This window comes from Nyctereutes procyonoides, unplaced genomic scaffold (genome assembly GCF_905146905.1).
Source record: "Nyctereutes procyonoides isolate TBG_1078 unplaced genomic scaffold, NYPRO_anot_genome, whole genome shotgun sequence".
NCBI lineage: Eukaryota > Metazoa > Chordata > Mammalia > Carnivora > Canidae > Nyctereutes > Nyctereutes procyonoides.
Genome location: NW_026575160.1, coordinates 16,621,883 through 16,647,748, shown reverse-complemented (window position 1 = coordinate 16,647,748; position 25,866 = coordinate 16,621,883). Strand labels below are relative to the sequence as shown.

General features: G+C 40.3%; 1 protein-coding gene across 1 annotated transcript in view; it reads right to left on the bottom strand.

The window, feature by feature from the left end:
- Positions 1 to 3,926: 3,926 nt before the first annotated feature.
- The window catches only part of PLEKHA8 (pleckstrin homology domain containing A8), a 59,154-nt gene continuing 37,214 nt past the window's right edge, over positions 3,927 to 25,866 (bottom strand). Inside the window, exons 10-14 of the mRNA XM_055314595.1 lie at positions 25,208 to 25,266; positions 24,696 to 24,826; positions 24,003 to 24,073; positions 14,768 to 14,829; positions 3,927 to 9,868 (exon numbers count right to left, since the gene is read on the bottom strand). Coding sequence (XP_055170570.1) covers positions 9,671 to 9,868; positions 14,768 to 14,829; positions 24,003 to 24,073; positions 24,696 to 24,826; positions 25,208 to 25,266 — 521 coding nt within the window. The 3' untranslated portion in view covers positions 3,927 to 9,670. The remainder of the gene's footprint in view (positions 9,869 to 14,767; positions 14,830 to 24,002; positions 24,074 to 24,695; positions 24,827 to 25,207; positions 25,267 to 25,866) is intronic.

The window sequence follows — 25,866 nt, the reverse complement described above, 5'->3', positions numbered from 1 at the left end:
TGGCAGCTCCCTTCAGACCATTTGTTTGCTTTGATATATTGTTGGTGTATTTCCCTTGGCATGCTTCCCATCTTATCTGACAATTATTTCTTTTCTTCCGTGGGCTTCTGTTCTGTGTACTTTCTGGCATGACTGATACCAACGTACTTAATAACCGGCTGACACACTGAATAAGCAGAATGGAGGTTAGCCACAGCTCTGGGGCAGGAGCCCGAAGTCTCTGAGTGGGACCACCAATCATTGTCAGATTGTGAGGTGGTCCGGAATTGGGGGGGTTTCTTGTGAGAGGGACTGAGGTGGCCAGAGCAGTGTGCCACACCTCAGCTAGTGATCATTTACCATCGGGTATGCAAGGATTTTGATATTTTAATGACCAGCACAGCCTACCAGTGTGTACCAGCCAAACCAACCTGCTTGTCTGTCTGCATGTGGGAGAAAGGAGGAGCCGTGTATACACATTTTTGTTGGAGGGATTGGACTCTGCTCTGTCTTCTGATAGTTGTATCAAGTCCTGCACCAGGGTGAATTCCAAATGGAGAGGAGACATATCTACTATATTATGGGGAAGGAGACCTTTGGGATGTGGTATTTTCATCTTAATTCACAGATGGGCTGGTTGTTCCGGTCTCTTGTTCCACCCATCTCTCTCTAGCAACACCCTTCTCTTCCTCCTCTTCCAAGACACACACACACACACACACACCAGCCCCACTCAAAGAAGAGATGTCTACTCATCTTGACCCAACTTTTTTTTTTTACATTTGTTTTTATTGAAGTTCAATTTACCAACATGTAGCATAACACCCTGTGCTCATCCCATCAAGTGCCCTCCTCAGTGCCCATCACCCAGCTACCCCAACCCCCAGCCTACCTTCCCTTCCGCAACCGTTTCCCAGAGTTAACTGAGTCTCTTATGGTTTGTCTAATTTTTCCCTGTTTCCATCCTTTCCCTCATAATTCCTTCCACTATTTCTTATATTTCACATATGAGTGAAACCATATGATGACTGTCCTTCTCCGATTGACTTACTTCATTCACTCAGCATAATACCCTGCAGTTCCATCCACGTTGAAGCAAATGGTGGGTATTCGTCTCTTCTGGTGGCTGAGTAATATTCCACTGTATATAGAGACCACATCTTCTTTATTCATTCATCTGTCAAAGGACACTGAGGCTCATTCAACAGTTTGGCTATTGTGGACATTGTTGCTATGAACATTAGGGTGCAGGTGTCCCAGCGTTTCACTACACCTGTATCTTTGGGGGTAAATACCCAGCAGTGCAATTGCTGGTTGACCCAACGTTCTAATCAGTTTTTTCTAAAACTTGAGATTTTATTATTATTTTTTATTTTTATTTTTAAGTGGCAAAGAAGTTTGGACCTGGGCTTTCAGAGGTAGGTAGGCCATCAAAGGGTGGAAGTTCAGGAGGCTCACGGGTCTGGTGGGAGCTCAAGACCATGGCCCAGGTGAGTGACCTGCACCTCAAGTGTAATTTAAGGACTGTCTGCAAGGAGGCTCCTGATGGAGATGAATGAAGTTAGCATGCTTGCAGGAAAGGGAATAGAGTCAGGTCCAGATCAGGAGGAAGCAGGCAGAAAGTCACCCCATGTGCCCCAGTGATTCACAAAACTCAGGGGAAGGTTTGGTCAGTGACACATCACAGTCAAGGCAAAGGGGACAGTGGCTGTTGAAAGTGATCTCACGGAAAACCCTGAAGCAAGATTTGATTTTTAAAACCTCTGAAAACTTTTCCAACAACTTAGACTGTCAAGCCAAAGCAAAAAACCAAACAACAACAACAAAAAAACCCTGAAATTGGTCACACACTCAATGTGAGCAAAGATGTGACAACTCTGATGTGTGTGTGTGTGTGTGTGTGTGTGTGTGTGTGAGAGAAGATGCATATACACACGTGATGTGTGCTTGTATAAAAGATCTCGGACATCTAAACGATGCATATGAATGTAAGAACAAATAAAAACATCAACTCTAGGATGGTGCCATTCCTAATTGCTCTTTTGGTTTCTCCATCATGACCACTCAGCAGATTTTCTAGGTGAACTCATGTTATCATAGAATAATGGAACAGACAGAAAATGTTACCAATATTCAGATTCTGGAATAGCGAGCAGCAGACATAGCCTCACCTTAGCTGGTCCCTCATGATCACGAGGCTGCTCTACTCTCCTACCCACTGGAACTCAGGACAGATATTCAAACATGTTCTCTTTTTGAACACACCTTGGTTCATCCTCCAGGAAGATTATCTTTTCATGCCTCCCAAGCACTGCAAAAAGTGGAGCTGAGGGACAAAACCCGACTCTTCACACAACTCCTATCTGAGTCCCTGGTGCTGGTAGGTATGGTGAAGGCAGAAGACTGACAGCTGGTCCTCATGCAGCCATCTTTGGCAGTTTGGACGTTTGAGACTTATAAGAACAAAGCCATTACAAAAAAGCTCCTAGGGTTCTGTGGAGGATGTACCTGGAACTTAGAACAAGCAGAGCGCATACAGACTTCAGGTAGCGATGGGCACGCCCATTTTCTACAGCAAGGAGGACAGTGGTGGTGGTTCTCCAGTGTTATGTCGCTTTTTCTTGAAGATCTGCCCATATTCGGTGTGGAACAAAGACACACATGCCTGTCACAGTGATTGTTTCAACCGACAGAAGCCCGACAGAGGCAGTATAAACAAAAATGTTGTTGTAAAGGTACAGGTTTCTCCAACGGAGGTACAGGAATCTCAGGGCAGGGAAGTAGGCCTCCTAAAACCTGAAGTAGGAAGGGAAAAGCTGGCCTTCAGAGAAAGCTGGTGGGTGCCTTGGTGACAACACAGTTCTTCAGTGGGACTAGTTTTCTCTTGCATGTGGCTCAACATGGCGATTCCACGACTCCTTGCACTCAAGCATCTACCACACTGCACTTCTTCACTTTCTTCTCTTGGTTCAATCCTGCTTCCTCCCATTCTAATTGGCTCAACTCATGTATTTAAAGAGGTGGCTGGAGAGGAGGCCCCGTGTGGGCAATGCGTGGGAAACTTCTGTGGATAGGGCAGCATCCCAACACCAGCCACACAGATCTCCCTCTCTCTCTCTGCAGGTACCTCAACATCCACCAACAAGTATAAGAGGGAGAAAACCCAACAGGTTCAACCCTACTTTGGTATCAAGTGATTTAGGCAAAAAAGTATTGACTACTGAACATAAGCTTATTAATCACAAAGCCATTCAAATATTATACATAGCAAACTCATCCTTCTCTTCTGCATTTGTGGTTTCTCTGAAAACAGAATTAAACCGGCCCAAGGGACACAGCTGCCATGAAAGGAAATAGTCTTCTTTCTAGAGTGCTAGGAACATCCAGCGCAATGCCATTACATAGGTCTTTTGGTGCTTCAAAATTAATTTTTGTTTAGGTTTTAACCAGTTTTTTTTTTTTCTTTTTTTAAGATTTGAATTAGAGAGTTGAGCACACACACAAGTGGGGGAAGGGGCAAAAGGAGTCTCTGCTGAGAGTGGAGCCTGACATGGAGCTTGATCCCCGACCCTGAGATCATGACCTGGGCCAAAACCAAGAGCTGGACACTTAACTGACTGAACTACCCAGGCATCCCGGTTTTAGCCAGTTTTATATAGATTTTGGAGCTAGGCTGCCTGAGTTGGTAGCCTGACTCTCCTCCCTAAAAGCTGTGGGATCTTAGGCAAAGGAGCTTCCTCAGTCTGCACCTCCATGTTCTCATCTGCAATTTGAGGATAACGACAGTAATGGCCTCACAGAGCGAGTAGGACGATTAAATGTGTTAATATTTGTAAAGGGCTTAAAATGATGCCTGCCAAAGAGTATGTGTTCCATAAATGATACTTCTTATTGGCATATTCAATTAAGCAGAAATACACACAAACATCTTTAAGAGAAGCACTTGATAAAATACTTTAAAAATAAGTTTATTATAACTAACGAATATAAAATCTGACAGATGTTTTCAAACATTTTTGCAAAAAAAAGTAAAACCCTCCCCACAAGATAGAGTAAGAACTTGGACAGAGTTTTACATGAAAACTAAACATGAAAATTCTCATTCATTGGTTGGTCCCCAATGGCTCCAACACATTTATACTAAGTAAAGGCCCATTAAAATTAACAAATCAACAAACTACTTGACATTTGCGTTCTACTGACATTATGCTGCTCATTCAAAATGCTTTAGGACAAAGACAGTTAACACAAGACTGTATGTGACAGGTACTCAAAGTGCACAGATCTATGAGACCACAAACACTCAGGATAACTGGGGCTGGAATTCAACACTGACTTACAAAATTAATCTGAGGAAATCTATGTACATTGTAGCCTTTGGCATCTGGTCTAATGTTTTTCTTCTTTATAAAGTCATTGTTTTGTCCAATCTACTAACCAGATTAAGTCAACCTTAAATACATGTCTCATCTGACACAGATTGTCCACAGCCAATTTCACGTGAGGTAGTTGGGCTGTTTACTGACATTCTAGTAAAGCTGTCATGACACTGGGGACTCAGACATCAAATGTGCCATGACACTGGCTCATTAGCCTCTGGGAAGCAATAGAATACTCCTAGATCACCTTGTCATCACTGACTCCACACACACCTATGAAGAGACACATACACAGGAGCCTGTGACCTCATCAGTTTTGCAAGGGGTGCCAACCATCCCAGGGTGGCTGCTGTTTATAAAGTACAGGGAAGAAATACTGACCACGCTGTAAAATATATGTAATAGAAAGAATGGTGCTTAAAACAAGCAGGGTCTCTTTCTTGTCATCTTACATAGCTTAGCCGAAAACATCTGTTCACTCTGCAAGAGAAGTGATTAAAAAGGGTAACCAAAAGAAATCTCACAAACTTTTGCATTACAGAGTAGTGGTATGTTTTTTTTTTCCTTTTTAATAAAAGGCTATATAAAACCAGTGGAGGAGAAAGATCAATGCATGCGTCAGCTGTACCGCCACCGATCATTTAATCATGCCCTGGAGTGCCTTAGTGCAACAGCGCAACGAGAAATCATGCAAATGGCCTCTGTACACAGGACGACTGGCTGCGACGGGATGGAAACCAGGAGCGTTTACAGAGAAGGTCTGATGAAGAGTATGTTTGTGGAACTGTTGAATGGATCCCTAACAACCTTGTAATTGATAAACAGTCTTAAAATACCATTAGACAGCTACTGAGTAATTTTTTTAATGTCATTATTATGAAGCCCTGAGTAAGCAACTGCAGGTTACAAAGGGACATCCAAAAGCAGAACATTATTTCTAAATAAAGCCCTCTATATGCACTTCACAGGGACACAGGTTTACTGCACACGCTGATGCTGGTGTACAGGCTGTACCAGATGACCAAGAGCATCTGCAGTCAGGCCCTCTAGGAACAATCACAGCAGCTCAGCTAACACAACAATGGCTTAAAATAGACTTTACTTACAAATTCTAAATCTAAAAATATAAAAAAGGTTGATCGTTTACCTTAAAAAAAAAAAAAACCCACAGAAACTCAGAACAGGGAAGCTGAAAAGCTATAAAAGCTGGGATGAAGACCAGAAGGAACGGATTTTTAATCAATGACTCAGAAATGCACCACAAAGTAACCAAGTCCTCAAGGGATGTAGTAGTTTAAATAGAAAAAAAAAAAAAAAAACAAAAACCATGAAAATAGTTTTCTTTCAGAAAGTTGCCTCACATCATCTTATATTGCTCATGACCTTCTGACTCCTTCTACTGCCTTAAATGAGGTTTCTTCATAGATAGGACTTTCATAATCAGATTAAGTCTCCTTAATACGATGCCTCTTACTTCAACTCCTTTACTTCTAATTTAATAAAGTATACTTCATTTATTGGCTCCTACCATGTATTTTTCTTGATTAAAAGCACTGTTCCGAAAATATAAAGATGAAAGCATTAACTTTGGATACATACAGTGTGTGCGAATAATAATCAAAAAGAGAAGCTCGCAAACTTTCCCAGCAGTGTTTGTCTGATAGGTTACTTTCCGCACACGGTAGTCACCTGCTTTACAGCTACAGCAAATGGGAACGGAGGTTCTTTAAAGAAGCTCCTGAAGTCCAAGAGGGGAAGAGAATCCCCACTGACTGGACACCTCACCCTGGGCTAGGTCTGTGCTCCACATATGCATTAGAGGATGTTGCTGAGGAATGGGGCAGAAGGGCTAAAATGGGGGATGGATTTGGTGCTCTGAGGGGGCTCTGCTGGCAATCTCTTGTAAGAAAAAACAGCAGAGGAAAGCAGTAAGGCTGAGTTTTGGAGTTCGGATATCCCTTAGCGTGCAAACTGACATTGGAGGAAACTTTTTGTTGGGAATGACATGCAAATAGTGATGATAAGGTGCCTCAAGCCGCTACTTACACATCCTAATGAACACGGCCTTTCAAAGTCAATTCTCAATTCCCTGGGGACTGAGGTGTTTGACATCCTGAGAGCCCTGCTTCTAGAACACCCTGCAGAGCTGAATCAAGAGTTGACAAGAGAATCAGCTCCACCTCATAGTCATTGGTTGGTTTTGCCCCCAAAAGGTATGCCTCCAACTTATGTCACCAGGATTAACTAAAATAAATCAAATTTGCTTTCAAAGGACAAAAAAAAAATTCCCATCTCTGAAAGGATTTTGTTCCGTTGGACAAATATACATCAATCCCTCCTAAGCATGGCTTCTCCTGGAGAAGAGCACAAGTGATAAAATTATGTGTTTGCAAGTATTTTTGTCAGGGATCATCCAAATATTACTTAGTAGCTTCTACTAATACCTAGAAGACAAATTACTTTTTTCTTCAGGATCTCTCTAAAGGTTACTCTATAAAAGGACTCCTAAAAATGTTTTGAGCAATGAGAGCAAGGCGATTCCTCTGTTAACAAGCATAACATGCTTTCATCTCATCTCGGTCTCTGGGGAAAAGAAAGCTGAGATATCAAAGAAATCTTGGAGGGCCGAGGAAAGGTCTTAACTATCCTCTCTCTTTGTTCCCATCTAGGATGATACCTGTAGATTAGTACCTGAACTAAAAGCAAACACTGTAGATCCAGGATGAAGCCCTGGCTACAGCATACTTCAGGCCAAGTTCAATTTCTCACCTAGTGTATCACCTAATACAAGCTTTTGTTTAGGGCCCTCCAAGCTTTATACTTATCAGGCACACTTCACGTGCTCCAGTGAGGATAAAGTACCTACCAAAAACCTTACCCCCTCTCTACAGGGTGGCAAAAGGGGGGAGGGAGAGTACAAAATATAACCTCTTCAAGTTATTCAAGCTAACCTGATCTAGGTTCCCAAGGACCCTGGATCATATCCAACTCTTCTTTCCTAGAAAACTGAGTTATAGAAACCAAGGCAGTACCTATATAAATGTGAAAGGGCCATGCTGAGTAGCTTTCTTTCTGTATGTATCCAGAGCCTCAGTGGCAAATCTGAATTTTCAATGTGCCCACCCCTTCTCCAGGAGAACACATGAGTTCACCTGAAGTGACAGGGGGCAGCAGCAGTTGCTCAGAACAGATACTTATAGTCTCCCAGGAGCAGCCCCTTCCAGCAGCACCACGCCTACAGTGTCTTCATTCAAGGTTCAAGCAAAGACTGGCTGTTTTTTGTTTTTTCTCTTTTTCCCTTTTAGTAGACTATGTCAAGGGCAGCAAGTCTGAATTATCCTCTAGCTCTACCATCATATTCACACTAGACAGAGGAGATCCACACTGATGACTCGAGGGAGTGGGAGAGGATGACACACCCACCTCGGCAGCTGCCAACAGCAAGTGCTAAAATACAAATGAATCAATATCATTTTAACACCTTTTCCTCCCGCCTTAAAACATTTGTTTTTCTAAGTTTAAGCATTTTCCAGAAGTCTTTAATGAGTGGGGCACCTGTTTCATTAACCTGAGCTAAATAAACGCCATTTTATTTAAGGACAAAACAAAAGACAAAATCAAAACTCCTCTCTACACCAACCCCTGCCTCAAGAGGGTTCTCTTTGCCCTAGGAAAAGTATCATCTGGGGCTGCTCAGGTAGCAATCACCTGTGTCCTTTTAAGGAACTCACCTTCTACTCTGAGGCACTACCTTGTTGGAATGTCTCTTCTAGCTACTGGAAAGCAGCAGCCTCTAGTGGAGAAGACACCACGACTTCCCGCCCATGCCCACTTTTGGCAGCTTGGCCTACTGAAGACTCCTGGCATCACACACTTTTTAGGAGAATGCCTACCCAGTGTTGCTTTATGCAAGTGTAAATCCCACCTTTAAATTCTGACACAGTCCCCAAGCTTTTGAGATTGATAAGCAGCTGTATTTGGCTGGCTCCGCACTACTGGCGCTTATACCAAGATTGATCAGACAGCACATTGAGAAGCACGGTCTCTGGCTGCAATGCCAAAGCCTGCTGGCTGGGTGCTGAGGCCAGTTCAATCAAGAAAACTGAGTACATTTGCTCCACTTCTTGCTCTCCCTTCAACTATTTTATTTCAGTGAAAGCCTCTTCCTCTTTGAGAAAAAAGGATATATCATTTAGTTCATGCAGAAGATGAGGAGTCCTGTAAACTAGAATTTAATTTCATGGTTCTTCAACCCTGGGTGCAGAAGAATCACCTGGAAAGTTTATTCAAATGCAGATTCCTAAGTCCCACCCCTACTATGCAGGTTCTCAGGTCAGGGTAAGGCCTAGGAATTTGCTTTTTGAAGCACTCCATGTGATTTTGCTGGAGAGGTGGTCCAGATCACACTTTGAAATGGCCTGCTTCCTCTAATTAGAAGCTGTGTGACTGTGAGCAAATCCTTCAAGCTCTCAACCTTACTTTTGAAATGGATAAAAAACCCTGGATGTCACAGTTTCACTGTTATGTCCAGTTCAGATGGTTCATGGGAAAGCATGCTTGCAAAGTGTGGGCACTAGATAGGGGTCATCTCAGATCACACGTTGCATCTCTGCCATACTGTCCTCCAGCTCTGATCAGGGCACACCACTCATATGTGCAGAGTCACTGTCTCCCCTCTCCCCCCCCCCCCCCACATATACAGGGATGGCACTCCTTGTGTCTTCCTCCTTCCACAATGACACGCTCACATCAATGCCCCAAACACCTGGACCACACAGAATCTTCTTGCCTACAGAGCCATGGAGAAGAGGATTCTCTGAATGTCTAGGAATACCAGACTCTACATTTTAATAGCTTCCACAAAGGAACTTAGCCTACCCCAAATTTTTAGTCTAAGTTGAGTGAAACACTGGTAATGTGTTACAGTCCTTGATGCAGAATTTGCTCATTTTCAGTTTGGGTTTGGGAGGCCCATTAAAACTAAAAGGTAAAAACAAAACACAATACCAACAAATTCATTTGTTAAATCTGCTCTTATAACTTGCTGTTCAATTCTAATATAACAGCTACGATTTGGTTTCCAGGAGGCCCTTTGAACTGAAATATATAGCACCTTGGTTTTTAAACACACAAAAGACATATGCATTTTTAAAAATTATATATAAAAGCACTAGGCTTTGCCTCCTTCTCTCCATCCCCTCAAGTAAGGAATTGGAGAAGGTTGAAGCTGCTGCTGGAAATTAAGCAGGGCAACAAAACACTTTAGCAGACTTTATTCCCTGAAGTTAGGAGGCGGCGCGATGCTGCAGACGTCATACCACCTCATCAGACTCCAGTCCATGGACCTCGTATAAAGTGTCCAGTATCGCCAGCTGCTTTTCCATGGCAGGGAGGTAAAGGCTGAGGTCCCTCTGCATTCCAACACTGAAAGCTGCTTTCTGGTGGTCGCCTTCCTTTATGGTTAATGCGGCAACAAAATCTTCATAGGATGGAGCTGCCCTCAGAGCTAACTGCAAAAGAACTGTTCGTGAGAATCTGTATCACGTCCCTTGCTGATGCTTTACTCTTACACATGAGTGCATACGTGCGCACATACACAAAGATTAGAAGAGCGAGAGTAAAAAAAAAGCAGGAACATACCCTTCCAATCCATAAACTCTGAAATTATATTTCAAACACCCGAACAACAAATTTTAAGGCTGTAAAATGGCTGTATGTACTTGAGCCATCTTGAGGATGAATGATACCAACAAATCAGGGGGTGCTGAGAGGAAAGAGTTTGAGAAGAGCTCCCTTCTCATTCACAGTGTGATCCAGACTATGCCTTTTGAATCCTCAGAATCCATCTGCACACATCTTCCTACTACTCTATTTGCTCCCACCTGGCCAGCCTTCCAGGGCACCTCACTCATTTCTGTCCCATCCCATGTAGTTTTCTCTGCCTAGCCCTTTTTCCCCCGACATGGTAATATTTCCTCTGCACCCTTGATACAGTTTATATCCCTATTTTACAGGTGAACATTATATAGATAATGAGTGTCAGGGCCAAGATCTGAACTTAGGAGCGACTCTGCTATCCGGTATCCACTGGATTGGCTCTGCTGATAGCTCTGGAGATTCTGGAATCTTGAATTAATTACACTCTTTCTTGAGCTTCCCTGTTCTTTAAAAGTCTTTGAGAATTAAGCCACCCCCTTTTGGTAATTGGATAGTAACTGGAATTATCATGCAATGGTTAAAGCACAGGCTTGGGTGAAGGAGACCTGGGCTCGAATCACATATTAGCTTGAGAAACTTAAGCAAGGTGCTTAACCTCCTAGAACCTCCATTTCCTCATCTGTAGGACTGGTACCATTTTCCTTATTTGAAAGATTAATGCAATATGTAGCACATGTTTAGCCCACTTTCTGACACATACCAGATACTCAAATAATGGTAGAAGTACACAGGAGAGTAGAGAATGAAGGGAAGGCAATTATCTAAAAAATGTTAGAAAATCCCAGAGAACTGAAGGATGTTAAGTCTTTGGATTTAAAGATCTACCCAGTACTCAGCATAATGAATGATAAAGACTAAAAGGAGAATATCATGAAATTTTAGGATGTGGGATAAAGATCCTAGAAGCATCTAGTAGGGGGGGTAAGGGACAGTTTATATACAATGGAACAGGAACTGGAATGTCATTGGATTCTACAGTAATAACAGCGGAAGCTGAAGGACAACAGAGAAATACTTTCAAAATTCTGAGAGAAAATTATTATTAATCTAGTGTTCTTTTTCTTTTTTTTTTTTTTAACCTAGTGTTCTATACAAGCCAAAGCATCACTCTGGAAAAGAACAGAATAAAGACATTTTCAGACATGCAGAGACTCAGAAGTTTAGCTCCCTTGTACCACTCTTAGCAAGCCATTAGAAGACATCAGTAAAACAAGGGATTAGATCAAGAAGTAACAGAACCTGAGAAGTTAGTGTGAGATGAGGATTTAGTATAGAAAAACTTGTAAAGAAGAGTCCTAGGGCATAGCAGTACACCAGGACTGAACAGCTAATTAAGACTGGCTGTGAGTTTAGAAAGTTCTGGAAGGGAAGTCTCCAAGAAAAGAAACAAAAAAACTCAACACAGATAAACATGACATGTCTGTGGGTTCAGAATGATAATCTGAGAGATTTGATGATGCAGGGGAAAATATAAAACTTGTACAGGAAAAAATCCACAGAATTTTGGCTTATCTTCATGTTATTTTGTGATACACTTATATTGGGAAGGTGGAGATGGGAAATTAGGTAGTGATAGTAAAGTCTAAAGAAAGCTAAATTCTAATCTATAACAGAAAGTCAACATTAATGACTAAAATTGATGAGGCCAAGAATAATAGCAAACATTTTTAGGATTATGAAGGTACTGGAAGAAATAGTCACAGTAGCTGAAAGTGGCAGCATCTCTGGAATGAGTCTGTAAAGGCGTGCACAGAAGGCAGGGGCTGCTATTTTTTCTCATAATCTTTTTGGACTTTTTGATATAAAAAACAAAAAAATAAAATCAAGCCCTATGCATGCGTATTTAGGTATAACACAATTTATGAAAAGTTTTGTCAAGAATGTATTTCTCAAAGGTTCCCAGAGGACTGTGATGCAGTCAAGTCTACTTAGGAACCAGAGATAGAACACAACGGAGGAGGAAACCAAAAAGGTCAAATGACACATTGTTAGGACACATGCTGCAGGGAGAGCCTGGACTGGGCTTTGGTCCTGTGAATTACAACTGCTTGAAGATAAAAGTTCACTATTTGTCTGGTAAATGACTCAAATTCCTGGGTTATAAAAAATGCTTCCCTGAGCAACTGAGACCAGTTAATGACTTTGCCCCTGCTGATCACTTTGCACATTGGGGAACAATATGCTTTCTACAGTAGGGATGACTTGCAGAATCACAGGAGAGAGGCTGGAAGGGCTAATCTAGCTCTTTTATTGATAATGGCTGTTGGCAAATGCTCAACATAATCTATTTTCTTAAAAACCAACAACTATAAAAATTATTGGAATATGGAGAGCCTTCAAAATATTCTTCCTCTCTAACTTTGGGTGTATTAGATCACCTCTTGTGTCTCAGGTTTCTTTATGACAGGGAAGATAAGAGAACAGACTTCAGAATTATGAGATCACTAAATATATGTAAAGCACTTAAAACAACAGCTGGTGCATGGTAAGTGCTCAAAATTCTAAGTTCTAATAGTTCTTGCTGTCAAATATAACAATTTCACTTCTAGGCACCTACTTTTAGGAAATAAAAGAGTTTTGGTCAAAAAGGGATGTAAACGAATGCTGTTGTATTTGTAACAACAGACTCAGAAGCAGCTTAAACTTCTAACATAGAGGACTGGCAAATAAATCATGGTATGTCCATACTAGGGAAGTATGCAGTCACTAAAAATAATGATTTTCAAAGCCCTTATGGCATTTAAACATGGCCATGATAGAATCTGTTAAGTGGGAGGAGAAATAATACAGAATTATACTCCAAGTTAACTATCAAAAAATTTACATGCATATACAGAATATACAAAATAATTTTACACATGTAACAAAATGTAGATATAAAAATATAAACACCTATAAGATATATACTTAGATAAATATATACAATTAAGTAGAACAGCATTAAAAGAATAAGTAAATATATATAAGAATATAAGCTAAGAAGGTAAAAAAACCACAAAAATGTTAAAGATGGTTATTACAGAGTAGTGAGAATATGGACATTGTAATATTTTCCCTTTCCATTCCTCCATGATTTTTACATTTCTTTGAGTCTAAATTACTATATACTGGGGAAAATGCTGTGAATTAACAAAGTCCTTTCAAAGACTCTCGCTTATGCTAAATTTTCTGCTATACTTCTATTCTTTTTGGCAACATCTCTTGGATCATTACTATTTCAGGATTAAACTCTGACTTCTATACCACAAAACCAACTACAACACCACCTTTGTTTCTTATGAATAGGGCAACTCGATGTTTTTATGCTTTGTCATCTCACCAGGGGAACTTGGATTTCAGGCACCTACAAGCAGTCAGTGTTTACTCCGGGAGATCCCGAACATACCGCATCCACTGCCTAATCCTCAGCGCAGCCTCTCCATCCTGCCTTCATGGCAGAGAGCGGCGATGTGAGCGATGAGCACTAGCCCTGGAGACAGCAGAGCTGGTTTAGACCCGGGCTCCATCACACCTTTACTCTGGGACTCAAATGAACAGATCTGAACTTGTCGAACAGTTGAGAGTATGCCCTGAGTAGATTACCTAAGGTGACGAATGTAGAATCTTGCGCTGTGCCTGGTACACAAAGGTGTCCAAGAGCCAAACTGTGGCTATCATGATGATGATGAAACATGTACTGAAGGTAAGCGTGAGCACTTTGTGGCTGCAGTGGCTCTGGCTCCTACTCCAATGAGCGGTGGGGTATAGAGTTATCATCTCCATGCTTTCAAAACATTATTTCATTTCACTAAAATTTATTTCTTCCACACTAAATTCTTCCCACTTTCTTTACCTACCCTTAATAAATCATGACCTAAACAGTTCTTATCTCAGCAAATAATGTGTCCCATCCTAGTAAAAGACATGTGCAAGGCTGTTTCTACCCTCTGACCTTCCACGCAACACTCATATTCTGTGGTGTTTGCTAGCATACCACTACACAAGACTCTGCCTTTTTACAGATGTACCTGACTAAGGCTCACTTCTCCTCAGATGACGGGAGAATCACAGAGTATTACTGTTCACATAAAGGGGCCATCTACTCCTGCAATTTTACAAAGCAGGCTAATTGCCTTGTGCAGGGGACTATGACTCCCAGGTATGTGTTCTTCTTAGGTCAACATGCTGGGAAGAAAGGAATGGCGGGGTAACAGGAGCCAAAACACCCGAAAACAAACACCTCCTACAATGAAGAAAATTGATTAAGAAGTGGTTCCTAAGAAGCCCTAGCGGCTGGCACACCAACTTAGTTAATATTCAAAGATACAATGTGACTAAGTGGAAGACAAGTCAATTAAAACCTGGGACTTAAGAGGACCAAGTACATGAGCAGTAGAGGGAGCCATGAGTTTGAAGGCACCGCTGGTCTCCCAGCACTGGGGCCACTGCACTGATCAGAAGACAACCACAATCTCCAACATGGTCACTGGAGCTGGAGCTCGAACTGGACAGGGAAAAGCACGCTAACAGTTTTTTCTAGTCTAGACATTTTCTATTGCCAACTTTCCACACAACAAAGATCTACAGACTTAAACAGGCAGCACTGTGTTCTTATTCTTGAGAACAAAGCAAACAGAAACACCATGCACACAAAACAAACCAAACATCTCGCTGTGACCATCAGAACATTAGGAAGCAGGAGGATTACTTACCGCAAAAACCCCTCGAACTACCCAGCCGTGGTGCTGCCGTAATGTTTTACCATATGCGTTATCTTGAAAAGAAAAAAAAAAAAAAAAAACTCCATGAACCACAATTTCACTAGAATCAGATGTTCTATTTGTAGCACCTCCTTTCTAATGTACATGGTAGCATGATCCTACTGGTATTATGAGCTGATGAGAAAAGTCTAATTACAAGATTATGTGCCCCCAAAAGTCTTGGGTAGGAAAAAAGCCTACAAAGATTTTTTTTTTAACAAAAAAACAGACAGCTCCACTTTTACCCTGTGTAAATATATCTGAACTTCAGTTTATTAAAATGGTGAGAAATGTCCCGCACATATCAGGAAATAAAGATGGGGAGGGGGTGTAATTGGAAAAATCTAAACTAAATACAATTAAAAATACACTATAATATAAAAATGTACTTCTCTGAATGTTATGGGACTCTGAGCCAGTCCCTTAGCGGTCTTCTTGGTTTCCCTCTTTGTAACCTGATCTTTGAGTTTCCTTTCAATTCTAACATTCTATTCTGGTATATTAAATGTTTGTCCTAGATGTCCCCATTACCATGGATATACAGTATTAAACCAAGACACCTTTAAAACTACCATCGACAGAGTGGCTTGAAATTACTAAGCTAGTTATAAAGTTCTTGGTGAGACCTATTAATGAAAGTCACTCATATTCTAGACTTTAAAGATAAAAACCTATGATTTTTGTCTCAATATGTTTTAAAATGAGATTTTAAAACTGGCATATAATAATTTTAATTACAAAAAATAATCTCAAGAACAAAATGACTGCATTTTATGCAAGGGATGTATTCCTTAAGGATTTGAATAATACATGCAAAATTCAAAACTGATTTTTCCAAAGGAATAAATGCATTCTCAGGAGGCACCGATCTACATTACCACAGTGCACTTGTATCAACACTCCATTTCATTTTGAAGCACCATCTCCAGTGTTTACAGAGTGCTCATTCCTAAATAATAGCTAGGGATCACAGGGGTCGTCTGACCTTCTTTATCATGCTTTATCACATCTAAATTTTATTCCAAACTTAATTATTTTCATGAGCTAGTTTCAGCACCAGTACAAGTGCCACCACCATTTAATCAATGCTTAAGTGACATTATAATAGGATATAAAAATATTTCAAATTATAACAAAAGCAGATGTTAACATAACAGAAAAGCAGACACTGAAAAATTACAATCACAAGTTTATGCAGTTCACTGCAATGTGGCTCACAGAATACTGCCAAAGGATGTCAGGTATCTACATTTTCCGGGCAGGTGGCTGTAGCTTAAACAAATTTTAACAATTTACTCAAGCCCTCTGGTTTGGAAATAATATAATTCTTGTCAACTTTTCTTTTAAAAATTTGGATGAGGCTTTATTATACTTTTAGCATACGCTACTATCAAGTTTACATAATTCAACTTTGCATAAAATACAATTTATATTTTACATAAAAGACGGTACATTTGAAATGTAACAGATTCCTCTGGTTATCTAAAGTTTTAAGAACAGGTGGAAATGCCAGCACCCTGTTGGTAAGCTAAAGCAGAAACAATAAAGAAATAATAAGTTCAAGTATGGAGAAGACTCTTACAAACAGCCTAAAGGAGAACTCAAAATTAAATTTAATTTTTTTCTTAGGAGAGCAGTCTGAATAGATGTAGAGTGTGCTCATAGATACAAGCCTTTGATGTAAGCCACACTTCAAATCTATCTGATTCTCCAAGGGGACAGATGGTATCAGGGACACTGCAGACGGTGTATAAGGTCTTAGCAAAGAAAGGGTTGCTGGCCCTCTATGTGTATAGTGCAGATGGGCAGAAAACAGTAGGCATACTCTCTGAGGTAAATCAGGAAGACAAACCACATTCCACCCATCCTTTCCAAGAATCCATTTGGGCTGGCAAGATAGTGTACAGGCCCATGGGTGTCCACTCCTGAAGTGAGTCACAGAAGTAAAACAGTGGGAATACTTTATTTCTTGTGATCTTAGTCCAGGCGAAGAATTAAATGCTATTATAAATAAACAGATGGGATTCAGTGACATTAAAATCTGCTGGCGGACATCCACAATGCAATGAGGGGTGCCACACACCCCATACTGTGCAAGGCAGGGGAGATCCTTGAGTGATTAAAAAATCAGTCAGTCCACTGCCCTCAGCAAGTTTCTGGGCTTATGAGAGCCAGCCATTTAACAAAGTGGTATTATATAAACTGACAACTGCTAGTAAAGACGTGTATACAGAACTTTCTGTAAGAATAAAAAGAAGACAGAGAAATGAACCCAGCCTGTGGGCATGTGGACTAAGAATTCTCCAAAGAAGTCTCACAGGCTGGTAGGGTGGAGAGAAGGGTGGTGGCTGGGGCTGCAGACAACCACCAAGAAGCTGTGAGAGATGGGGGCATGCCATGCAATGGGGAGTAGTTTACCAGGGCTGAAGATCACTGGGGCTAGGGCCAAATGGTGAGGACCTTTATGTGCCATGCCAAGGATTCCGAACTTCCCACCAAAGGCACAGTGGCAGTTCTAAAAAACCTTAACACTTATCTGCTTTTTTCTAATTTCACAAGTAATGCATGCTCATTGTTGAAAATAAGGAAAACACAAAAAGGAGGAAACTAAAGAAACCTATAATCATGCCTCCCAGATATAACCACAGTGGGCATCTTGCGGTTATATTCTCTTAGTCTTTTTTTCCTATACAAACTGCATTATGATCTTCTGACAGCCATGATCATTCCGATTGGGAACTGTGGTAGGTAAGTAAGAGGGTGAGATTTACATTTCCTGACAGTTTGCAGCAAATGCAGCTGGTCCTGGTCCCTCAGTCTTCAGCTCCCAAGGGCTCCTAGCTGGATGAACTCCAATGTTACTCCAAACCTCAGGGACTCTATACCTTTCTTACAATCCGCTATTTAAGTCAGTCCTTCAAAGCCCAGAAACCCTTCTCCATGCCACCCTTTTTAGGATAGCGGGGGTGGGGTGGGGTGGCGGCGGGGCGGCGGGGGGGAAAGGGTGCTGTTGAGTCCCAATAATGGGACAGTCTGGTCTAAGGAAAGGGGAGTGTCTCTATAGCAGAATGATTTGTGCCCTCCCGCCTGGCCCTTCTAGAGGCGACAGCCATCCCTTGCCAGGGAAGAGCTTTGCCACAGTGCAAAATGTGGGCCAGCTAGTCTAATAGGACAAGGAGCAATCAACTGGAGAATTTGCGCTGGGTCCTGACTCAGGTCCAGAAAGACCGTTATTATAACTTAAACCAACAAATGAGAGAAAATTCGATATATATATATCCCACAAAAAAACACAACTTGCCAAAAGTCCTTAGCTGACTTCTAGGGCTACAAATATCCCTGCCACATGAGGCTGCATTAAAATAAAATGAAGTCTAAGCGTGACCTATTTTAGTTACCTAGAGAAGATTAGATAATGAAATACATTAATCTTCACTGTAATATCCATTCATTATCATAATGCGTGTTCTATAATCTGCAAGTATTTTTGGCCTCTGAAAGACATAAATGATCCCCTTCTCCCAGAACTTTGAGATGTGTCAGTTCCTCAGAGGCTGAATCAAAATTTCTGAGTAGGAAGCCTTAACAATCACCTTGCCCAATTCTTTTCCTTTTACAAAAGAAGAAACAAAAGACCCAGAGAGATGGTCACTTGGCCAAGGTCACAAAGTTAAAAACAATGAGAACTTGGGGTAGTATTGTCACTTTAAGCCATTCTAAAACTCTAATGTTTACTCTTTGTGAAACGAAATAACAAAAATGTGATTTCTTTACTGATAACTCAGAAATGTGCTGAGGTATGTATGTATGTATGTATGTATGTATTAAAAGATTTCATTTTTAAATAATCCCTAAACCCAATGTGGGGTTCAAACCTACAACCTCAAGATCAAGAGTCACACACTCCACTCACTGAAGCAGCCAGGTGCTCCAGAAATTTGCTGAGGTATTTAGAGATTGATTATGCCTAAACCTGTTAGAGCATGTGAGAGAAAACAACTTTTCCATCACATCACTGTTGGTAGATAACTATTCTGTCCAGGAACTGAATATATGACAGTGTTTCTGTATTGTCAGTCTGTAATTGGTAAGAATTCGTCAAGTTACTTTGGGCTGTAGAGAAGACAAAGGAGAAATGCAAATCTAAATTTTAGGAGAGCTTGGGAAGTAGATAAGCAAAGCCTGGAAAGGTGGAATCAATCATTCCCTGAGTTTAGGAGATGACACTCATCTCAGCTCTGCAATGGACTATGCTAGGCAGTCCTTGGCAACAATTAGGAACCAGGAGAGGTTTGAAAGTGAATAGATCTGAAAAAGAATACTGAGTGAAAAAGAGTGTATATAGTGTGACACCAAGTATAGGAGTTTAAAACGTGAAGTACAATACTAGATGCTATTTATAAACACATAAATATCTAGTAAAAGTATAAAAACGTGTTATATAACAATAAATAGCAAATTCAGGATGAAGATCTTCTCTGGAGAATGGAAGGAATAATAGGGTCAAGGGGTGGTACATGGGTAGAGCATCAAACTGTTTTATGTATTTGTCAAGTGGTAGAGATTTGCTAAATATCTGAAATATAATAATAAAAAAAACTGAGCTATTAGAAAAGTACTGAATTCTCTAATAGTGACTAAGTTTCAGGCAAAATGAATTGTATGAAGAAAAGGCAAATCAATAACCAATGGACAGCAGCAAAGAGGAGATATCCTTTGTTAACTTTAGGCATTATCAAGACAAAAACATGTATTATAAGCCAAGTCTGCCGTTCAAGAAAGGCACATACTCTGAGTAGTTTGGGAGAGGGCCTGACTTGATTCCTTTTCCACAGTATTTTAAGAAAAACTAGTCAAGTTATAATTTGATTGTGAATATCAGATGAATTCTGACTTTAGCTCTCTCACACAGTTCTCTTTGGGAAAGCCTTTTACATTAAATACATAACTAAGCATCTTATTACAAATTTTCCCATTGTATGCTAGAGATCTTGGTTGGGTCAGTGTTTACCTGACATTTATGGAATCATCCTGAGGTGAGGGGTGTGGTAATATGCCGTCCCACTGAGGGGACAGTGCAGAGCGTGTTAACACTCAGTACAATGGTGCCTGAAATGCCTGAGCAACTTTTCTGCCTTTTACTTACAGGGAGGTTTCCCAAAAGCTCTTTTTGATGTGGCTTCTGCGAATGGAGGGGCTCAGCTATAGGGTGGACCATTCAACATATCTGCCTTGTGGACCTATCTCTTCCTTTAGAATGAACTCTAGAGAATGCCATAGGACATTTAAGGGTTCAGAGCAGCTCTTGACATGAGACTACCCAAAAGAGTCCACTCTAATCATAATAGGAAATGCAAGCGATGGTTCAAATGCAAAAGGGGGCAGTATAAAGCCTAAGGCCTCTTTCAGATGCTAGGAACTCATTCTAGGTCAAAGAACTTCAGCAATACAATGACTATACATACATTCTCCTAAGAGATGTCAAGGTTTCCATTGTGTCATTTAGAATTTTTTATATATATCACCTTCCATTTTCAAGGCCATTAAGGTTATACAAGTTTTATGAACGTTTACCTCAAAATCCTTCTTAAGCAGTGTTTTCAAATTTGGGAGTGTCAGTCAAGGTTTATCCTTAATTCATCCCTACTATCTTGCTATTCCTAAGTTAGGAAAAATTTTCTGTCACTGGAGAACTAGCTAATTATCATGAAAAGGAGGCAAAATAACTGATGCTGTGGCACTAACCTCAGCGCTTTTATTCCAGTTTATTCATCAATTACTCAGAAGCAATCAAATTCTCAAATAATCAAAATGTAGCCTAGGGACAGGTTAGCTTCGATGTCCTAGTTCTAGATGAGTGGATCTCAAACTTTTAACATGGATTAGAATCACCTAAAGGATTTACTAATATGGATTGCCATGTCCCATCCCTGGGGAGTTTTTATCAGCAGGTGCTAGGTGGGGCCTGGCAGCCTTCATTCATTCATTCATTCATTCATTCATTCATCTTTCTTTCTTTTAGATTTTGTTCCTTTAAGAGAGAGACGGAGATAGTAAGAGAGAGTAAGAATGGGGAGGAGAAGGAGAAACCGACTCCCTACAGAGGAGGGAGCCTGACGTGGGGCTCCATCCCAGGACCCTGAGATCATGATCTGAGCCAAAGGTGGACGCTTCACCAACTGAGCCACCCAGGTGCCCAAGCAGCCTTCATTTCTAATAAGTTTTCAGATGATAAAGACATTCTCTTTGGACCACTTTGAGAACCACTGATCTAGATTTGAGACCCTACGGAAGGTACTTATCCTCTAGACCTCAGTTTACTCATTGTCAAAAAGGACTATTTGGAAGATTAAATGAAATACTTCTTAAGAACCTAGTCTCATTCCTACACCAGGTGCTCTAAAAAAATAACTCATATTCAACTTTAGAACCTAAAACATGAAAGCTAATTTGCCTATATAAATACAGGCATAAACCCTCTCTTTTACCTACATTTCTAAACTCCTTCATTTTAGATAAGGTATCAGTTCTACTTATAAAGGCCATGATTGAAAAATGAGAAGAGAAGCTGTTGACTCAGAAGAAATCTGCATCGAGGAGCCTATGGATTCTAAGTAGTTAATGTGCAAACACTTCTTATGAAGCTACATTTGTTTCCACAAAGCTTGTCCTGTCTGCATCTGGAGGGAGGGTGGGTGACTAGAGGAACTTCTCTTTACACTGAACAACAGCAGGAAACTAGGGACCCCATAAGCAAAACTATGATTTAAATCATGAAAACTTCTGAAATAATCCTGAACACCAGGATGAAAATCCGCGAGTCTACAGCCCTCTCTTCCCTCTGATTGAAAATAGTGCTGAAGGGCAAGCTGAGACTGTGCTTATTTTGGTTTTGAAGCATCATTTCCCCTTCTGGTCTCCTCTCTCTTCAGAAGGGTCCAGACTCCAAATCAAGTAAAAAGGGGGGGGGGGGTGAAAAAGGGCAGAATTAGGATATTTTCAGCTGCCTCCCCACCTCAGGGGCCAAGCTTTTCTTTTTACTTGTATGACCAGTAAACAGCTGGGTTCTCTTCTGCCTCTGCTCCGGTGGAGAGGTGAGTGAGGTCAGTGTTCACCTGCTCCCTCACACAGACAGCCGTACCAAAACAGCATCATGTGAAGGGTGGAACCTACCAGGCACACTGCTGAATCCCAGAGCTTATGTATTTCCTGCAGTAGAGGAGTCTTCCTCTCAGGGTAAATTTCTACACTAAGAAGTTAGTCTGGAGAGAAATTTCTGGCTTGGCACGAGAGCTTTGTAAACTTCTCATTTCTGATTTGGAGCAAACAAACCTCAATTTCTGACAGGTTATCAACTTCTTATGTCATGATGATGAAAATATAAACAAGAGAAGCTAGCCTCTATCAAGTGTTTATTACATAGCACTCAACTACTCTACTAATCTTTTTTACATGCATGAACCTATTTAATATTTACAACATTTTTAGGGAAGTGGTATCATCATTCCCATTTTATAGAAGAGGAAACCAGGAAACAGAAAGGTTAAGTAAATTGCCAAAGGACACAATGCTATCAAGTGGTAGATTCCAGAGAGCCCAAGATCTTAATTATTCCTTAAGTCATAAAGCTCCATCGATACACTGATGAGGAGGCATCAATAGTTATAGTAAATATACTTCAGGACACGTGTACTGAAATCGGGACACATGGGGAACATACAAGGGCCCGTCCTAGAAATTCAGGGATATATAAGAAGCTCCTGAAATACAGGTAGTCTAGGGATAGTGGAGAAGACCTTTTGTGAGAAAAATGAGGGCTTTTGAGGCAATGGGCCCAAAGTGATTCTGCTTCAGATCTTTCATGGCTTTAGCATATATTTTAATCCCTCAGAATTTTGGTTACCCAGCCTGTAAAAATGGACTGACGTGAGGATTAAGTTATCTAAATTCTTCATAAAGTGTCACAAAAAACCTCCAGTTTTATTGTTTCATGGCACATCAGCAAGTTTCTAGATAGGAAGGCCTGAGAAAGTCACATGGGGGCAGAACCCCTCAAGACTCACGGCCAAGGGGAAGATTAACATAAGTAAGAGCTCACTCCTGACACCAACAAAATGCTGCAGTGAATACTGGCTCACCTTCTACAACAGAAGCATCTAATTCATTCATTTCATTATTTAAAATTATGGCTACTGGGACGCCTGGGTGGCTCAGTGGTTGAGCGTCTGCTTTTGGCTCAGGGCGTGATCCTGGAGTCCTAGGATTGAGTCCCGCATCAGGCTCCCTGCATGGAGCCTGCTTCTCCTCCCTCTGCCTGTGTCTCTCATGAATAAATAAATAAAATCTTTAAAAAAATAAATAAAATAAAATAATGGCTACTTAGAGCTTGACCATGTGCTTCTCTATATCACAATAATGTAAGGTTTCAAAGTAATATGTAATTTCAACACCCACTTTCCAACCCTCATGCCTCAAGGCCCATGCTGGGAAAATTTCTTTTAGGCAAAGAGTGAGATTTCAGCTACTCTGTCAGGAGCACTTGGAGGATGCTCCCAAGTCTCTAATGTTTTCCAAAACTGATCTGATAGGTCCATCTATCTACTATCCACTCTGTATTTACTAAGCACCTTATAAGGTTCCAGCTCCTGCATTATAAGATGCTGGAGATACAGGATGACCTTTGACCAAGGCCTTCATCCTGGTCTCAGCTCTACCACTACAAACACAAGGCATTTGAGGAGTACAAGATGATGACAATGATGACCCACTCTTTATATCACTCCAGAGCAAATTTCCAGTGTTCCCCCAAACCCTCCCTGTTATGATCTGTAAAACTAGCTTCTCTTGGGATATTGATTTTAGAGAACTGTACTATATCTGAAAATTAACTTAGGAAGAACTCACTTCTTAAAAATATTAGGCTTTCATATTAAGAGATGGCTCTCCATTAATTTAGCTCTTCTTTAAGATATACTAATTTTTAATAAGTTAGATCTACATTAGTAGGTCACTGTTTCATGGGTTCTTTTTTAAAGAGAGGATATAAGAAACAATAATAATGAAATAGAAAAGAAATAAAATCAACTCCAGAAAAGTAAAAATTTTCCCCTATACCCTGCCTCCTCCTCTAGGGGTCTCCATTCCACATCCTATTCAATGGACTGATCAAAATGTAAAGGACACTTACTCAAGGCTGTCTGGATATCCTTTTCTCCATTTTTCACTTCTGTCAAAAATCCCTTCAAAAATTTGAGACCTCTAAAACAAAAAAGAAGAATAAATATTTTCAAAGTTCACTTCTATTGAACAGGTATAAAGAAATGGCAGACATCAGTGTCTTCAATAATTTCTTGGATATAGGAGCAAACAGGTCAAGTCACATGGCAGTCCTTTCTGACTTTAATCTCTGTCATTTCCTTTTAGTTTGTTCTAGACCCTCATCTGATCCACCTAAACAGTGGTTTCCAAAATGTGGTCCCAGGACCAGTGGGAACTTGTTGGAAGTGCTTATTCTGGGCCCCATTCCAGACTTACTGAGTCAGAAAGTCTGAGTTTGGAGTGGAGCAATCCGTGTTCTTCAGAAAGCTCTTCAGGTGATTTGGATGCTACTCAAGTTTGTGATCCTCTGACTTAAAGAGAACCAGTCAACTCTATCATCCTTTAAGATTCCTATCTTAGATACACTGTTAATATTAACAATGTGCATCAGAAGGGAAGAAAAAAAAAAGAATTGGTGTTCTATTCATCAGGCCTTCTAAGAAAAGGTTATTGGGTTAGATCCTCCACTCAGAAGTAATCTTTGCATAATACTTTTTTTGCTGGTAGCAAATGCTACCAACTGAGCTGGATTTCAACTGCTGCCCCATCCCAGCTGCCTCACCTCTTCAGCCACAAGAGGGCTTCTGTAGCTGAGTTCCTAACCTGGGCTACATCAGCCTCCACTTCGTGCAGCACTATCTTCTGGAGGGTAGTGAACTCTTCCTTGTTGGTTATATACTTCTGATTTACTTTCTGCAGGAAAAGCAGGAAAAACAATCTAAATTAAAAATGCTAAAGCTATCAAGCAAATCAGTATAGTACTGAGACTGAAAAGCTTGTCAAGCAGGCCTCTAAGAAATCAAAATAATTAAGCCTCTTTATCTTCTTTATGTTTTCAAGGTAATATATTTTTGTTTGAGAATCCTTATGAGGCATAAGCTAGAATTAAATAGTCTCAAGGCTTTAAAATACTGTTTTTAAAGTATTTTTTTTTTTTATGTCTCAGAACCTTTCCCACAGCGGTCTATACTTTTCATCTTGAGTATAAAACTTAATAATCATGTGTTTCTGAATGAGGTTTCACGCACTACTCCTTCCAAATATGTTTCCATAGAGACATGCTAGTATATTCACCTTAATATTTCCAACAAGATCCATTTTAACAGGAGCAAACACCGTAGGGCCAAGTTTGTCTAGAAGAAAAAATTGAAACATCTTTGAAGAAGCAATTTTTAAGTGGAAAATATTTTTATAGTAACAAAAAATTTAGTAGGTTTTTCTTCCCAAAACTTTTTTTTTTGCTTTTAAATCATTTTCCAAACATAAGTTCCAAAGGCTTCTAAAGATATTGTCATCACAAAATACAGACCAGATTTCAAAGACTCAGTATCAAAAAAATAATCCCATTAATGATTCCTTTCTACTGATTACATGTTGAAATATTATTTTGGATATACCAGGTTATATATTATTGAAATTAGTTTAAAAATAGTTTTCTAGGGATCCCTGGGTGGCTCTGTGGTTTAGCGCCTGCCTTCGGCCCAGGGTGTGATCCTGGAGTCCCCGGATAGTCCCACATCAGGCTCCCTGCATGGAGCCTGCTTCTCCCCCTGCCTGTGTCTCTCATGAATAAATAAATAAATAATCTTAAAAAAAAAAAAAGTTTTCTCTTGTTTTTACTATTTAATGGGTACAGGAAAAAAAAATTTCAATAAGTGTTGAAATGTATTTTATAAAATTAACTTGCTCATGATTATAAAAAACTACTCAAATACAAACGTCAGTTGTATCTG